This window comes from Neophocaena asiaeorientalis, unplaced genomic scaffold, assembly GCF_003031525.2.
Source record: "Neophocaena asiaeorientalis asiaeorientalis breed wild unplaced genomic scaffold, Neophocaena_asiaeorientalis_V1.1 scaffold134, whole genome shotgun sequence".
In the NCBI taxonomy this organism is placed as follows: Eukaryota; Metazoa; Chordata; class Mammalia; order Artiodactyla; family Phocoenidae; genus Neophocaena; species Neophocaena asiaeorientalis.
This window is the reverse complement of record NW_020185339.1, coordinates 12214393-12232981: the sequence shown is the minus strand read 5'-3', so window position 1 is coordinate 12232981 and position 18589 is coordinate 12214393. Positions and strand designations below refer to the sequence as shown.

The 18589-nt window shown below is 39.3% G+C and overlaps 1 protein-coding gene across 1 annotated transcript in view; it reads right to left on the bottom strand.

Moving 5' to 3' along the window:
- The window catches only part of PTPRB (protein tyrosine phosphatase receptor type B), a 113892-nt gene that overhangs the window by 91086 nt on the left and 4217 nt on the right, over nt 1-18589 (bottom strand). Inside the window, exon 3 of the mRNA XM_024736754.1 lies at nt 11547-11797. Within this exon, the coding sequence (XP_024592522.1) occupies nt 11547-11797 (251 nt within the window). The remainder of the gene's footprint in view (nt 1-11546; nt 11798-18589) is intronic.

Here is an 18589-nt window from a genome sequence, read left to right as displayed (position 1 = left end):
AAGGAATAAAAGAGAGGAAGAAGAGAAGATTGATTTTGAAGAGGAAGAGGTGGGAAAAGATGAATGGGAGGGAAGATGAAGGGAGGAAAAGGAGAAAGGGGAAGGAGGTAGTAACCTTTAGGACAGTGGTTCTCAAAAGCTAGTATCAGCATCATCTGAGAACTTGCTAGAAACATAAAATCTAAGGGTCCTACTACAACCTGAGGAATTTGAAATGTTCTGGTGGAGCCAAATAATCTCTGTGTGTGCCTGTGTATGTATGTGTGTGTGTGTGCGCGTCTGTGCCTATGTATGTGTGTGTGTGTGTGTATTTAACAAGCCTTCCTGCTCTAGTTGGTGAAAAAGAGCTATCCAAATTCCAAACAAAAGCCTTAGATTGTCAATCCCCTACTCTAAACTCTGATCCAGTTGTCATTTTTTTTCTTTTTTTTTTTTGCGGTATGCAGGCCTCTCACTGTTGTGGCCTCTCCCGTTGCGGAGCACAGGCTCCGGACATGCAGGCTCAGCGGCCATGGCTCATGGGCCCAGCCGCTCCGCGGCATGTGGGATCTTCCCAGACCGGGGCACGAACCCGTGTCCCCTGCATCGGCAGGCGGACTCTCAACCACTGTGCCACCAGGGAAGCCCAACCCCCAGATATTTTTAAAAAGAAGAAAGCCTAGCAATTAGGGAATGTGTCAGTTAAAAACAATTACAAGATGGCAAAATCCTTTTCTCTGTTTCAATCTGAAACTGTTTCAATAGTACATTACAGCAAAAGTGAATACGATTTTTAACCTGCAGCCGGTGTCATGCATTTAAAAAGAGATTTATTAAAATTTAAGGTAAGATAATTTTGATAAGCAATTTTTTAAAAAGGACTGTGACTTTTGTGTTTAGAGATACTGTTTTGGGATATTTATATTTCAAGGAATCTTTCTAGCTTCCTAGGTTGTAACCTTCCTAGGTCATAGCTCTCCTGGAAAATGGAAATCATACAGGCATTTGGGGGTGGTTTAATGAGGGGGTGGATAAAATGAGAAGGTGCATGTTATATTTATAGCACCTCCCTGGCTAAAGGATGATAGTATGTTAGATAGTATGATTATTAGTACTAATAATAGTAGATGAATAACAATAAATCATGGATTTTGAGCACCCAGCAATGCTAGAGAGAATGACAAAGTCCACGGACAAGAATGTCTTTCTGAGAACATCCAAATAATAATAAATTACCATTGCTGTCAATCCCATACTCAAGAGAAATTCCTCAAGAGATCAGCACAGAAGACATTTACCGGCTGCTCTGACTGGCGGCAGTGCCAAGATTTTTTTAAATCCTGGAAGGGAGGGGTGGGAGTGCTGGATGTGTCTCTAACAGCAGCTCCACCATCTCTCCCAGACACATCTCTATGGTTTCTTGGTATTTTTTTTTCCTACATCAATTTTTTACCCTCTTCCCTTCCCCCACTTTTTTTTTTCCTCTTTAAATCTGGAGGAAATGAACTTTGCATAGCTCTTGTCAGAGCTTTGTAACTGTACACAGACGAATGACTTAAAACCAGATGTGACTGTAAACGAATCACTTTTTCAACCTCAAGCACTTCTGCTGCATCTTCATTCCCACGTTTCCGGTGCTACTACCCCCACCCTCGGAAATGAGTCGGCCCACACACGAACGGAATCAAGGCGTTAATGCGGCCAGTGGGGCTGCCTGTATGGGCGTGACCGCTATACATTCTGGTTTCAGGAGCAAGGTCATGATCCTCGTGACTATCCAAGCCCTAGGATAGTAAATAAACAAAACACGGCTAACATTGGCTTTAAGGGAAAGGAGAATAAAAACAAAAGAAATGATCACACATCTCATCTCCCTTAGACAGTGATGATTGGAGGGTAAAGATTCTGTATTCTTTTTTTCTGTGTATCATGTCGTTAGAACATCATTTCCCATGAACTCACTGGAGCTCGCAAACAGAGGGCTCCCTATTTGACCAGCACATGCGCCTTTTCTGGCTTTTATAGTGTGATCTTAATATAGTTTTTAAAAAATGGAATAAGCAGGTAATGTTGAGAAAAACAGGAGATTTTAAAGGGGAAAAATATCTGGATTTTTCACTTTTCATTAAAAAAATTAAAAGATGGAGGCACGCTGGGCCAGCATTCTGCCCACCTTATCCACACAGCTCATCTCAGACTCCCCTGAATGTTGAGGCTGAGAGTGATCAAAGTGGAAGATCAAAGGATCTTACCATGTTTTTCAAAAATATAATGATAAAACCATCAGCTAGATTAGAAACCTCTTGATGGAAGGAGTCATGGCTCTTCGTTATCTCTCCCACATGTCCAGGTTGTGGAGACTCAATGCCTGTTCATCTATTGACAGTAAATATTCACAGCTCACCACTAAACAAGGACATGGCTAAGTACTGGGGAATCTTAAAAGCAATTGTATTCTTCAGTTGCTCCAATGCAGACCTGTAACCCTTAGCATCACAGAATCCAATAATACCTAGCACCTAAGCCTTAGGATAGGCTAGTGCCCAAGCAGCCTCTGACCCCATGGAAGACCAAATCCTTCTAGAATAATCCAGAGGTCATTGGATTCAGGCCACCAAGGTCAAAACTCTTAGCAAAGCATCTACTGCGGTACCCTCTCCACAGCTTTGCTGTCCTGGGCTGGAAGTACAGCCTTGCACAAAGAGGAGCAAACAACAAATGTTCACAGACACACAGATGAAGGGCAAGCACCTGGTAAAGCTACACTGGTAGTGTGTGTTCATTGGCCCAGATCTATTAGAGATCCAGATCAGAAGAGCTTTGATGAAAAAACAGGTACCTCCTGTGTACTTTCCAAATAAAAATTACCCTAGTGGTGATCTCATCTGGATTTAGCAATGGTAGGATTCTGTTGCCAGTTCCCCCAAAGGGTGGGAAGGATGAAAAGGATCTTCCCTTCAAAGACAGCCCCTGGAATTCATAGCATTTCCCCTTTCAGTGACTTTTCACTGTATTTCATAACTGGTTTTCAAAGCTGTTATTCTGTGAGTGGAATGAATATGTGGGCGCAACCAATATGTAACTGGGGTAAATCACAGGGATTTAAAGTACTTAGCAATCTTTTCCAGAGTTTATTTATCTTATCTTCATACTTATCATCCAGCTCATCCGCCAGTTCTGACCCTTGGATTTACTGCTCTTTCTTGCAAACTCATCATCATTTCTCATGGTGTTTGCTCTCCTCTCCCCCCATCCACCCCCTCTCTCCTCCTGGTCCTTGAAGAAGATGGACGGGTCTTTGTAAGTCTGAGCCACTGGTCTACCCCTAACTCAGGAGCATCCCTTGGATTCTACCCTATAAAAGCCCTTAAGCAAAATACTCTTTTTTATTTTTTAAACTTTTTTGTTTGGAAATAATTTCAAACTTACAGATAAGTGGTGAAAATTATATGGAGTGCTACGACATATCCTTACCAAGACCCACTCATCTTTTTTCTTTTAGCATTCCCCCACATTTGCTTTATTATCATCTCTTTCTCTCTCTCTACGATACTTTTACCTAAACCATTTCAGAGTGGGCTGCATATCTTCTGAATTAAGTTTGTAATCTCAGTAAAGATATCAAATTTAAGAAATGCAAAATTGATACAATGCTTTAATCCACAATCCGTATTTCAACTTCGCCAGTTGACTCAAGCATGCCCCTTTAGCATTTTTTGTTGTTGTTGTTTTTTGTCTGTTAAGGAGCCCACCCAGGATCCTGTGTTATATTTAGTTGTCAAGTCTCTTAATCTTCCATAATCTGGAACAATTCATCAGCCTTTAAAAATGATTTTTACGACACTGACTTTTTTGAACGATACAGGTTAGTTATTTCTATGGTACGTGTTTTCCTCCATTTGCATTTGTCTGATGTTTCCTGATAATTAGATTCAAGTTATAGATACATCTCCAGCAGAACTGTTCCTCTTCTCTTGTGTTCAATGGTTTTTTCTAACAGGTTGGCTATTCAATTATTCTCCAATGGATCATAAACATAATTGCACATTAGAATCAATGGGGAGATTTTTACACTCCGGTGCTGATGTCCTGTGTCAGTAAATTCTGATTCAGTAGGTCTGAGGGAGAATTTTGGAACCTGCATCTTCAAAAACTTCCCAGGTGATTCTGATGTATGTAAGACCAGGGCTGAGAGCCACAGACTTCCTATCTCAATTTGTACATCCTGGTTTCTCCTTTGATCTCATTTCCCCTCCTTTGCTATGTTCTCTCCTCTCTGCATCAACCCTCATCTGGGCTTGACCTCATCTGCTGAGGGAAACCCATGTGTCAGAGAAATACTGGCAGGTTAAAGAGCCCATTTCAATGCACATATTCTGTTTTATGGTTGCATTTTATGGGCATGTGATTTATATTGTGACAAAATATGAACCCAGTCTTTTGGTGCACAAAATGGAGAGTCAGGCAAATCCCCTATAACTAAAAGAAAATGAAAGAAAAGAAAAATCCTTGAGAGTTTAAAGCCAGAGAGGGTCGAGCGAACTGTAAACCATATTATGCTGTTGGCACATAGTAATACATATTAGTGGGCCGTCTGAGAGAACTGCAGCCCTTTGTCAGAATTAGACTTGAATGATGCTAATTATAAATTAGGGTCTTCAGGAACACATCCCTCCCGCAATATCGTACCCGCTAGAATGGACTTCCTGTACTAGGGGCAGTCTCAGAAAAGTCTGTTTATCTTTCATCCCATTCACTCTAGACAATCCAAGAATCTACCCTTGGTCCTGAGGAATCATTAGGAGATGGTGTGGGGTGCTTTGGTTTGCTACATCTTTGTACTTCTCCTTCTAGGTGTTTGTCTCAGTGAAGGGGAATATTGTCTCATCTTTAGTTCTGGCCACAGGGCGGTGGTGGCAGTGGAGAGACTCCCCTGTGTTTAAGTAGCACGATAAAGGGTCTGGGGTGGGAGGAGGTGGAGGTGTTTTGCATTTGCCACCGCACTTATTTGGAGACTCACGTTGGTTTGTGATGTCTCTGAGGGCCAACTGGAAGGAAGCACAGAGCCGTTAAACTCAGACCAGCACCACAATGGCTATTCATGAACTGAGGAAATGTGGTCCGTCTCCCGGGCCCAGGCCAGGGCAGGGTGGGGAAGGGAAGAAGGGGGTGTGCCTTCAAACCAGATTGAGGGATGTTGAGTAGAATCAGAACCAGCCAGTAACATTTTTAATGCATGTTCAAGGCTTGATTCCTTTGAAAGCAGTTTCACATAATAACGCTGGTCCACCTGGTTCTTAGAACAACCCTGTGATGCAGGCAGGGTAGGGGTGATGAAACAACAACAGGAGGTTAGTATTGCTTGCGAACATTATTGAGTACTTATCGTGTATAGCCAAGGCACTAAGCACTTTTCTTAATCAGATTTTAATCCTCACAACTGTTTTATGAGGCAGATACAGTACCTTAATTATCCTTATTTTAGAGAGGAAACAAGTATGACGAGTAACTCGTAGATGACACCACTTGCGTTTACACCAGCTTTCTCTGACGTGAGAGCCCTAGCTCTTTACCGCTTTATCAAACCGCCTCCCCCGAGGTCACATGGCTGAGAGGGGATCCAGACCGGACCTCTCTTGAGAGTCCGCTGCTCAAATGATAAATGGAGGCTGCTCAGATTTTGATGCTAAACAGAATTCCAAGGCCTGGCTTCCCTCCCTTTGGAGGATACTTCACATTTAACTCTTCCCTTTGTATCTCACGCTCAGGTCCCCAAAAGATTGACTTCCGGCTTCCTCCAGCCCTGCCTGTCTCTCCTTGCCCATAGGGAATGGCTAACACATGCAGGGTACACTTCTCACACCTACCTCTGGCCTGATCTACAACTGGGCTTGTGCGTAAGAACACAGTATACCTCTGTGGATGTAGTACGCAGGGATGCCTGGCTGAGGGCGTGCACAAGTGCTGAAATCCAGCTGATGTTCCTATACAGAGTCTCGCGCATTCCCGGTGGAACCATGTGCCTGGAACCCCCTTTTTCTAGAACACAAAAAGCCTAGAGTCTAGCAGCAGTTCTCTATCTCCCCAGGCTCCACTCACCCACCCTGGGCCCCATTCCTTCAATGTTGTACACTCTGCAAAGTCACAGCAGGAGGCTGGAATTAGATACATTAATTTCTGCTACTTGATTATTTAGCTTTTATGTCACCACCCCCTCTCACCCCCTCATGACACACGCACAGAAGTGCCGTCAGTGGTGGGAAACTAAGGTGTTTAGAAGTCCATGGGACAGATATTGTGGGTGAAGGACAAGATTTATCTCGATCAGTGGTTCCGGAATTTAAAAGTACACCTCTGTGTGACTTAGAGGGCTTGTTAAAACACTGATTGCTGGGCCTCACAGCCAGAGTTTCTGATTCAGTTGGTCTAGGGTAGGGTCCAAGTGGTTGCATTTCTAACAAGTTCTGAATCTCGGTCCATACTTTGAGAACCACTGAGCTAGCTATTTCCTGACTCATACTGTAGACAAGCTTCTTGTTCCACCAACTTTGTCCTTGTAAAGACACACACTGCCACATAATACTGTGATGGTAACAATAATAACAGTAGTAGCTAATGTTAATTAAACACTATTTTTCCAGGCAGTACTGTAGGCACGTGATACATGTTGATTCATTTAATTCATGTCCAGGTTGAGAGAAGGAGAGTTTTGAAGCCATGTACTGGCTCGGGTTCACAACCTTCCAAACTGGCATAAGACAATGTGACGAAAGAGAAGGAAAAGGAAAAAGGTAGGGAAAATGCTGCTCCAAAGAGAGTCAACTTAGGACAACTTTGCAGTAGCATTGAGTGATGCTGGATTCCAAATCATGTCCTTTTGGCATTTACCTTCATTAATAAGAGCTCTGTGCAAGAGAATAAGGTGACTAGATGTGCAGGGTGTGTGTGTGTGTGTGTGTACTCTCCTCCTTGCTCTGCTATTCTTTAATCATTTGACCTTGGGTGAGTCCTCGCCTCTTTACGTTTAAACTAGGCATCTACAAAATTATAATAAATTAATAAATACTACGGTAGATTGTTTAATGACCACAGATTCCTCCCACCCAATATGTATGTCCCTTTTCAATGTGACTTTGCAGCTCTTCCCATCAAGAAGCGGGGTCTGTTTCTCCACCTTATGAATCTGGCCTGGTTTGTGATTCCGTTGACTGGTAGAATGTGGCAGAAGTAATGTGTGGTTACAGAGCCTAGGTCTCAATAGGCTTGTAGCTTCCACGTTTCCTCTCTTGCAAAGCTTTCTGAAACCATCAAGTAAAGAAGCTGGTATAGTCGAGTGGAGGATGAGAGGCCAGGTGGAGAACCAAGCCTGCAGCCACCGTCAACTGCTAGCCATGCAAGAGAGGCTACTGTGAAACTTCTAGCTCGACGCTGAATGCAACTGCAGGGTGAGCCCAGGTGAAACCAGCGGAGGAACGCCCTCGCTCCCTGCCCCAACCAACAAAACCGTGAGAAAAATAAGCTGTCATTGTTTTAAACTACTAAGTTTTGGGGTAGTTTGTTACACAGTGATGGAAAACTACATACAGGTACCCACCCCCCAGAGTATATGAAGGTGCTTAGCATAGTTGCTGGCACACAAATTTTAGCTATTATTTTTATCCCCTAGATCCTCTTCTTTGCAAATGGTGTATAGCATCTCTTCATGTTTCCTTCCTCATAACTCAAAAGAACTCTTGATGGAAGGGAAAACACAAATACATTCCACTTTCTCATTGAAAGTGTTTTGTGATATCCCACCCTCCATTCCCAATCCTATGTTCCAATCCTAACTCACCCTTTGCTTGCAGATCGAGAACACTGGTCACTTCATAAATGTGAGTTAGTAGTAATGACACTGCCTTTCCAAGTAAAAGGTCTTAGTATTTCAGTTCTTTTTCTTTCTTCTCTCGATTTCTCTTTCAGGTCAAGTGTGCTAAATTCTACGTAGTTGCTACATATGTATGGGGACAAAAGGAATGACAGATAATCTAATAGTGTCAGTGATTAAAATAACAAGTAGGAACTAGTGTCTGTTTCTGGATGAAGACTGCATTTCAAAACATGTGTTTGAAGTGTTCATCGATATATGTTCAGTATCTGTATGTGTGAGAATTATTACAGGACTCTTATACTGTCTAAGTCTTTTATTCAGTCTTAACAGATTTTGCTGATCCTATACTCAATGATTCTATGTGCTTCTGTAACGCCATCTTTATTATTTATTTTTCACATCCCCCACAATGTCTGGCAGATAATAGGTGCTCAAAAAACAAGTATGGAATGTGTGATTGGATTGAAGTGATAAAATTCCCAAGTTTCTTAAAAAATACTAATTTTAGGTGAGAGTTTAAATCACTTCTAACTTTCCATCCTGTCCCATCTCAGCTCTTACACATCCCTCCCTCCCCACTCCCCCACCTCTTATTGTTTTAACTCCTGTACTCCGTGAAGCTCAGTTCAGATATTCCCTCCTCCAGAAGACATTAACCTACTGCACACCTACTAAAACCTCCACACTAGTCAGGAACCTCTCTTTTGTATTCCACACAAGCCCGTGTAATCTCCATCTCCCTCAACACCTCAGCAGATGGTGAGTTCCTTCAGGGCAACAACTTGTCATTCATCTTTGTGTCCCAGTAAAAAATAGCAATAACAGCTATTCCTTCTTAAGTGCTTACTAAGGATCAGGTACTGCGGTAAGTGTTTTACAGGCATTGTCTCTCCTGGCCCTCACTACAGCCCTAATAGTTGGAGGTTCATTTTATAGATGAGGAAACTGAGACTCGGTCACCAGCTAGTAAGAGGCAGTCAGACCTTAGACCTCAAAGCCCGAGTTCTTAACCACTCTGTTCTGACACGAGTTAAGTTGTCAGGAAATATTTGTTGGATGCATGAACATTTTCCAAAGTCACTAGACAGTCATCATTGCTTCATTCTCCTTTTTCTTTTACACTTTTTTTCCCTTTTTGGTGGTGGTGGGCAGTTGAAGGGCGATTAAGAGATGAAATGGGGGAAACTAGAAAGGAGAAAAAGGAACTGAATAATTAGCCCCTGAATGAAACTCTCTCTCTCTCTCTCTCTCTCTCTTTCTCTCTCTCTCTCTCTCTCTCTCTCTCTATATATATATATATATATATACACACACAGTATTAGATAATAGAAACATATTAAATACTAGATACACACAAACTTCGAATACTTAGGCAATATAAAAAAACATGGTTACTCAGCATGACCATCACACCTTGGCAGTAGATGGACATCAGCAGTAGATGTGTCATTTGTTACCCAAGTGTTCAACAATTCCACCCACTTCTATATCACTTCAATCAACTCAATACCCTAGCACTCCATCCCATTCTCCCCATTCCATTTCACTCCCCTCTGCTTAATTTCACTCCACTCCATTCCATTCCATTTCACTCTCCAGTTCCACTCCATTTTGCTCCATTCCACTCTACACCTTTCTTTCCCTTTCCTTTCTACACACCTTTAGTAAGCATTAAGCATTATTATGTTCAGGTGCTGGAGCTACAAAATTGAATAATTACAGTCCCTACTCTCCAAAAGCTCACATTCAGATTTTTCCTATCATCACCCATAACAGACCACTCCAACTCATGGCCCAACTACAGTAAGTCAATCCAAAATCCTCCCAAACCAGGAGCTAGCTGATAAAGAAAATAACTGACACACAAAGATTTTCTTTACACAAATCCAAGCGATTAAGTTGAACAATTTTATTCCTCTCTAATACTCTTCTAGGTGTTGAGGTAGAGTACCTTTCAAAATTACTTTTAAAGGACAGGGATTTTACCTCCCAAGTGACCCATTTTTACTTTTCCAAGTATTTAACTACAGCTGTTTATAACAGACTGTTATAAAGTAAATGCTCGCACTAAATCAAATGATGATCTAGCAGGGGTGCCTCACCTAAGGCATGAGAGTCATGGAAAACTGCGGTTTTAGAAACTGCCTTTGGAAAGAGCATAGCTTTTATACATTCAGCTTCCGAGGACATAGTTACGGTTTTGCCTGAGCTTCAAGAAAAAAATGGAACATGAGATCTTTGGCTGCAGTCATTCTGGTGCTCCATCTGGGAGCTCATGTAAACTTTAGAGTGAACTTCACTTTAGAAAAATACGAAAAATCAAAAACCAAAAAACTCTAAGAGTAGTTGCCACAGCCCAAGGCTGCAAACCCAGCTCTAGGGCTGGACCACGTGGGCTCTGTAACACGGTGCTGGGTCGGCCCCCCGGGACTGGTATGCTGGCGACAGAGCTCTAGAGCTGGCTGTCCTTGACTCATTGCAGTGAGCCTGGCCATGTCTGGGAGCTTTCTGTGTCTTTGTTTCACAATGGTCCTACTTGGGCAAAGATGGGGAAATATTCTTTTTGCTAAAAGACAATGCTTTAGTGTTCAGGCAGATATGTTTCTATTGTAGTTTTTATTCAGCATGTTTCTTATTTGACACAGTTTTTGTTTTGTACTAGTATCTGTCTCCGTCTCTATGTGTATATCTGTATGTATTCTCTCCCGCTGCGGAGCACAGGCTCCGGACGCGCAGGCTCAGCGGTCATGGCTCACGGGGTCCAGCAGCTCTGTGGCACGTGGGATCTTCCCGGACCGGGGCACGAACCCGTGTCCCCTGCATCGGCAGGCGGACTCTCAACCACTGTGCCACCAGGGAAGCCCTGGCTCTATTTGTTTTGTGATCAATAATGAGGTATGTGTTCACTAGTCGGGAGTCATGTGCAATATTCATTTCAGCACAATGCAAAAGAAACCAGAGCAGTAAAATGCATGTCATATGCATAGTGTTGGGCTTTTACTCTCTAAATTATTTGGATTGCTTATTAGGAAACAGCTAAATATTGCCAAATGAAACCTTAGCTTTTAAATTTTGTTTTAATTACACTGTTACTGTCTAAAATGATAGCCTAAAACCCTGAGTGGAAAGCAAAACCGAAGAGACGAACATCTGAAATGGAAACACTATGTGAACAGACTCTATGGCTGTGTCATTGCTGCTTCTCAGCCATTTATCTGTCCTCTTGTGGATGCTGATGTGAAATTGCTATGAGACTCAGCTTATCCTCCTCCATGTTCACAAATCCATTATAGTGATTGCTGAATCTTCCATTGCTTTGTGACTCTCTCCCCTCTCTTATAAGCATAAACGATTGTGAAATATATCCAGGGGGACCTGCAAGGGACTGATTTCAAATTCTATTTCCTAGTTTTAGGTTATCGTAAGCCTATGAACCCTGACGTCGGTTCAGAAATGTGGCCAACCTACAGGAGTGCAGTTATAATTCTCTTCAGCTTATAAAGGTGTAGCAATTTTAATTCTATCCCAAAGATTTTCTCATTACACAGAATGCATTCATGTACAATTAGCACCCAGGACACAGAGTGCCTGATCTCCCGCTTGAGTAGCAGTATTTCCAGCAAAGCAAAACTTTTCAACCAATGGGCTTTCTGAGACCTTACCAAACCACACTCCCTCCCCTCCCCTCTCCCCTTACCTCTTCAGTGGTGCTGGAGAAGGGTTGAGTAGTCCAGGGAACCCAAGATGTAGTTCCAGCCATCTGCAGATTGGGGTGCTGCCTCTGGCTGCTGTTTTGGCTGTAGTTTTCTGTAGTACTTCTGGTGAAGGTCTCTGTGGTATTACTAATAAGGTGTCCCGGGCTATATGGAAGTGCATTAAAAGTAGTGGGGATTTGGGGAGGAGTTGTGTTTCTAGTACTCCTTACTGAGACTTCTGCTCCCAGGCCAGCTGAGGTAAAGAAAGGACAGTTGCTAAAATTACCCTCATGTTTTAGGGATTCTTCACATAAAAGCAATTTTACTTAGAAAAAGACTGCTTTAACAATGGGCATGTAGATAAGCTTCAGTTATATGAAAAATAGAAGATACTTTGAGTATGACCATACTCATTTGCCCTGTCCATTTCACCCATCTATCAATTTTATCCATCTATCAATTTTACAGGGTGCAGGGAGAGTTGTGGAAACTGTGCTATCAGGGCTATAACTGTGCTATAAGCATACAAAGAGGCTCAAAATGGAAACAGTATTTTTAAACATTTAGCAAGATGTAAATATCAGCTGTTCTCTTAAATGTAAATAAAATAATCATCACCGTTAAGCACCTTTTCCTTGAGATGTGGAGGGTTGTGCAGAGTACCCTGTAAATAGTGTTGCCAAATTTTGGCAAATAAAAATATGTGATGCCCAGTTAGATTAGAATTTCTCATGAATAACCAATAATTCAGTAGATTTAATAACCTCCCCAATATACATTACATTATGTTATATTGTATATTAGGAATATGCTTATGTAAAAAAATTGTCATTTATCTGAAATTCAAATGTAACTGAATGTTGTATATTTTATCTGGCAACCCTACCTGCACATCTACCAGATCTAGGCTTTGATAAATGTTTAGACATTCTCCCTAGTTTCTGTTTGCTTTTATCTTCTTGAATCCTGTGCCACTATCACTTCCATTGTGCCTGGCAGACCAGATTCATTTATCCCTGGCGTGTCTTCTACAGGACAAACCCAACTGTACTGTTAGCAATATGCCTTTACAATATGCCAAGAAGCAGTCTTAAGTCTGCAGTCTTAATTGAGTTAGGTGTTAGAATGTCCTTTTACATAGATATTGATCTATTGTTGGGATGTAAACATTTCTGTATGTGGAGATTAGTATTTTGGTCATTTTGAGCTTTGGCCAATGCCAATCCCCTGAGTTGACAGGGGATTTCAATTTTAGCTGTGACAATTTTAGCTCTCAGACCCTCAAAAAAAAAAAAAAGATTTAATGATGAGGTGAGCACAGAGACAAGCTTCCAAATACCTAGCATGTAATTATATGTCTTAGCATGTCAACCTATGATTACTCTTCTTCACTAAGGAGCAGTTGGTAAGTTCTCATCCTGAGAACTATTTTTTTTGTAGTCAGCTTACAGAATTAATTCAATGGATGAAACAAGACTTCCCCCAAATTCGGTAAATGATCAAAACACTCTTGAAATTTCTTCTGCAAATAAAATAGCTTATCGCCATTGCGTGTAGCTTTGGAATATCTTCTGGAAAAATTTTTACTCTTCTGTAATTGTCTTTAATTAACCTTCTAAATGTATTTTTAAAACCCTCCAAACCAAACAAGTCCATTTTCCATTTTAGGCCACCGCTATTTTTCCAAAAAAAGGACCTACAGAATATTCAGGTCCGGTACCCCTTCACTTTGTGCCTATGTTTTTAACTTGTGCTATTTAAGAAGCAGGAAGGAAACTTTAGTCTTAACATTTGATTTCCAAATTTCATGAATTTCAAAGCAGTGATCTGCAAACTTTGCTAGGCATCACCTTTGGGGCTTGTTAGACAACTGAAGCCTAACCGCCCTACCACCCTCCACCCCCGAAATTGTGATTTAGTAGATCTGGTGTGGGAACTAGCACCTGCATTTCTAATAAGTTTCTCAGGTGTAATATACATCCAAGTATATAATTTTATCTGTATATACGATATGAGGCAAAGCTGAATTCTAATCATTTCTTATGTGGACATTGAAGGATTATAAAGTAGATGAGAGGAAAGAAAATCCATCATAGAAATATATAAGGTGATGAAAATAAGTTCATCTTTCCATTGCCTGAACTCTTTGTTGAAATGGGTGCTATGAAATTATACTAAAAATAGTAGATCTTTGGATGTTTTGGGTTCTATAATTCTTCTGATGTTCTTTGAAAAGGTATATACATTTTACAGTTCATGAAAGAACAAGATATATTTTGACAAATGCAAGGAAAAGTTCTTACACAATGGAACAATATGTTGAAGCTATTTTTAAAAAGCTTTATTGTACCATTGCCACTACATTGTTTCCACATTATACACAATTCCTCTTAGAACACAATTCAAAATAAGGCAGACCATCCTGGGTCCAATCTCAGAAGTTTTAGCACTTAATGTGTGAAAAATAAAGTTTAGCACTGATAGCTCACCTATAAGATGATTTGCAATGACTGCATCATATCAAGCCCATATTTCAAATACATTTTTTAAAAAAGCAATATGTATTTTAGTTTATTAATTCATCTATGATTGCCTCAGAAAAAATCAATAATAGAAATGGAATTTTTGTATGATGATGATAAAGACAAAACACAATTTGTTAGTTTCCCTCTTTTAAATGATACAAAAACTTTCGAGCATATTGAAAGAAATAACTTGAATAAAGCTCATTTTGGAGAGAGAACATTTTAACTATATCGATACTTTCCATTCTGTAGGAAGACACCAAATGTAATGTGCCCTTTAAAAGTGGGAAAATAATCTGGAAAAGAGTTAGCAAATGAAACAGAAGATACCTTAGAAAAATGATGATTTGTGTATATATATATCTATACATAAATATTTACATTTAATATATAAAATATTTTAAACAAGATTGGGATAGAATAAAGATAAAGTGAAAGGTCTGGGAATTATAATAGTCTAAATAATTATTAGAAATGGTAAAATGAATAATTAACATTTCAGAAAATGTAGTCAATGAAATAAGGGATACATTAAAAAATACACATGCCTAAAATTTGAAAAAGTAAGGAAGTGAAAAGTTGTTGAAAAGAGTACCAAAGATGGAGAATTTACAAACAATGGGAGGCACAACAAATGAGAAGGCATACATAATCAGAGGTTAAATTTTTTTTTTTACAGACCTTAAAAATTTGCAAGATTAGAAAAAAGTAAAATTAATAAATGGAAATTGATACCAGGACATAGCATAGTAAAACATCAAAGCATAGCACAGTAAAAAAATTAGGTTAAAAAAATAAATGAAAGCTTAGCCAATCAAAGAAATACTTTTCAAAAGCCAATTGCTACTCAACTACTGTACTACAGGTTGCCTTATGAAGATGTGCCTGGTTTATCCTAATGCCCCATGTTTTCTTTTGGGAAGGTACAAACACATACATTGGAAAAGGATAAGATGGTGGGGTAGAAGGATGGAGGGGGAAGAATGGCTTAAAAGTTCATGGCTACCAGGCTGTGGGAGAGACATGCTGAGCCAGAGGCTACGTAAACAGGGTCAGGGCAAGGGCAGATGGAAAGTGGATGAATAACTTGGTGTGTCCAGGGCTGGCTCATCCATTAAGCACATTGGAACATTGCCTAGGGCCCATGATTTTAGGGCCCATGAAATGATTTAATTTCTTTGAAAATAATTTTTCATAAAGAACTTTCATGGTCAAAGAAAATGTTAAAAATTTTTTTCACATATCATGAAAGAATGAGAATGTTAGGACACACGAAAATCTATTAACTTATTTTATTTTTCCCAGTGGAGAAAGGGACCCACAAAGATATAAGAGCACATATGAAAGTCATTTGTGGCCCTGGTTACAGGGCCCTGATAAGTTCATTGATGTGTCACAGGTTGAAAATCGTTGGGAGACTCTGGATACTGTGTTAGATATTTTTTAATGATCGTATAAAGCATGTATTAATAATCATGACCAGATGATTTTCAATGATCATGTAAATAAATGGCTAATTGCAAGACCCATGTTGTTATAATGATGCTAGGAGAAAAACTCTAAAATGGCTGTGACAGACAATTTGGTCAAAGTAGAGTCTGTATATACAAAAGACACTTTCGGTTTTGCTTTGTTCATTTCCCATCAAGCTCTCTGTATTTACAAGCACTCCAACAATCCCTAAAGGAAATAAGTTACTAAAACCCTGTCTCCCAAGAGCATACATGATTGTTTACCTATTACAATGCTTATTCCCTCACCTGTATGAATACAATTAAACAATTACTTTAACCAACAGGTATATCAAGCCAGCCAACAGTATGATTTACTTCAGCAGTGAAATCTCTTTTAACGATTTTACTAACTCAGCTATATCAGGGATATTGAAAATATGTCTGCAAAAATTTGCCTGTCCTCAGATAAATATGAGAGCTGAATGAATGAATCTGTGGTAGACGCTGAATAAATGTTGACTGGTTGGCTGACATATACAATGTTTCTCTTCATACAATATGAAACATCTTAGTGAAAGTAACAATTTTAGACAATCATCCAGGTGTTTATACTTGTAGGGAGACTTGGCATTCCTTGGAATAGGTATCCAAAGGCTAGATGGAATTTTGTACTCTTCATCCAGAAGACCTAGAACTACATGAGCATAGTCTACCTGCCAATAGATTTGTGCTGGTGCTGTGGAAACTTTTCAAGTTTAGAATGCTTTTATTTCCCTCTCCTAAGGATTATTTGCTTAGATATGCTTGCAGATCAGTAATATCCTTTGAGTAGATTTCTCTGTTACCCATATAAAAGAGGGGGCCAATGAATGAGTTATTTTCCAGATCATGTAGGTCCATAAAACTTCAATGATTCGGCCACTGTAACATTTGTTGTCTGCTTGTGGTGTCAAGACTATTTCCCGTTGGAATAGCTGCAACTGTAACTTTTGATTTAAAAATTCTTCTTAACTTGGGAAGAAGAGAAAAGCAACAGTCATGACTTCAATAGTGGCATAAAGTAGTCCTTAGCTTTCCTTTATTGTTCCCAATAATTCTGATATTCAGCACCTTTTAGAAATTGAAACATTTACTAATTTAGACAGCATTTATTGGCCAAGGGAACCAAGATTACCTTTAAAGGAGATGAAGATTTCTAAGTTATGATCCCTGTTAACAGGTTTATAGCACAGTAATTTAGTTTTTCTAACTCTTTTCCTTTTGCATCTCCTGTATATACAAAAGACTTGGTCATGGAAAAATGATCTTTTCAATTGAATTTCTAGTGAACTTTCCTAGAAATGTACAAGGACCCCCCAAACTGTAGACCAATATAGTTTTCGCTTTAGCTTATAAGGTTTTTGCTATGCAGGAAACCCTTTACTTAGGAGTGCTATGTTTTAAGAGCTTGTAAATTAGAGATTTGAGCCTCAGAATGCATTTTTACTACTAAAGTAATAATAATCCTTAAAAAAGTCAAATGTGTGATTATTTAAAATTGCTATACTGTTGAACAAAATACAATTTGGTTTTTTCCTTATTGCATTATTGACCACTGCCTTGTGTGAATTTATAGAGACTGAGAAATTATACACAAAATATTTCTAAAAGTCATACTCTTAATACAGTGACTCTAAGGATGTAGCTATACAATATAACACCAAAATATAGGGAGGAAAAATTAGAATCTGTCAATCACTTGTTTTATTGACACCTTGCTAAAGGTAAGATGGTTTCCAGATAACTGGATATCTGGCAACTGATTGACAAAAGAATATACGTGGAGAATGAAATTTTGTAATTTTTAGCCAGATGTGTTGGCATTTTGGAGGCAATGCTTTTTATTATTACTGTTACTATTCAGAATAATAGCTAGAAGCCTCTAATTTTTAAAAAAATGATCTTAAAAGTTTGATTTTTTATAAAAGAGTCTGTCTACCAGGTACACTTTTTTTTTTTTGTCCAGAATGAAGATGTGTAATATATTCTTTAAGGGTAAACTTGAAATTCAGAGGGAATGGCAAAAATCTCAATCCATCTTTTCTTTAATTTGGTATTCTACTACGTACTGGTGATCCTGGTTCTACACAATCTATATATTCTTTTTAATTAGATTCCCATTAATTAGGTCCCATTAAATTCTATTTGTCCATTAAAAGCTTGTTTTAAGGGGTTTTATTTATTTATTTTTTAGTCTTTATTGAATTTGTTACAATATTGCTTCTGTTTTATGTTTTGGTTTTTTGGCTGCAAGGCATGTGGGATCTTAGCTCCCCAACTAGGGATTGAACCTGCACCCCCTGCATTGGAAGGCAAAGTGTCAACCACTGGCCCACCAGGGAAGTCCCAAGGGGTTTAAAGAAATATAAATTATATGAAAAATTTTAAATACAGGTCAATTTTACATTCTTCTCCTAATAAAAAATCATTGCAGTAGTGCTGATTGAGGAAATCTGACCCTACCTAGTATAGGTCCTTCTCTCAAAAACCTTCACCTTAACTTTTGAATTGAATTTTAATCCACTTTGGAAGCCAATTCAATTCACCCTCCCTGTATAGAGGGACTCGAGTAAAGGAGAGGTAGAAAAAGAAAAAAGGTGTCTTATTGAGAATGAAGCATAGCTAAATTATGACAAAATCCAGTGGGCACTCAAAGGATTGTTTAAAAAATATCCAATTTAAGAATTATCTTTTAAATGAAAAAAAAAAACCCCACAGTTGCTTAATGTGACACACTGGCAAGAATATACATTGGAGGGAGGGGTCTTTTTTTTTTTCCTACTTACACTCTATTGTAATTAATTATTTACCTATTTGCCTTCCCCATTATCCTAAGAAGCAAAAGACATATTTAGTGATTCTCAACTTTGGTTGCACATTAGAATCACCTTGGAAGCATTTAAAAATTATAATGCCTGAGTTAGTTGGCCTAGAGGATGAAGCCTGGATATTAATACTATTTCAAAGGTCCCATTGGGATTCTGATGTGAAGCTTGGGTTGAGAATCACTGGTGTAGAGTACTTCAG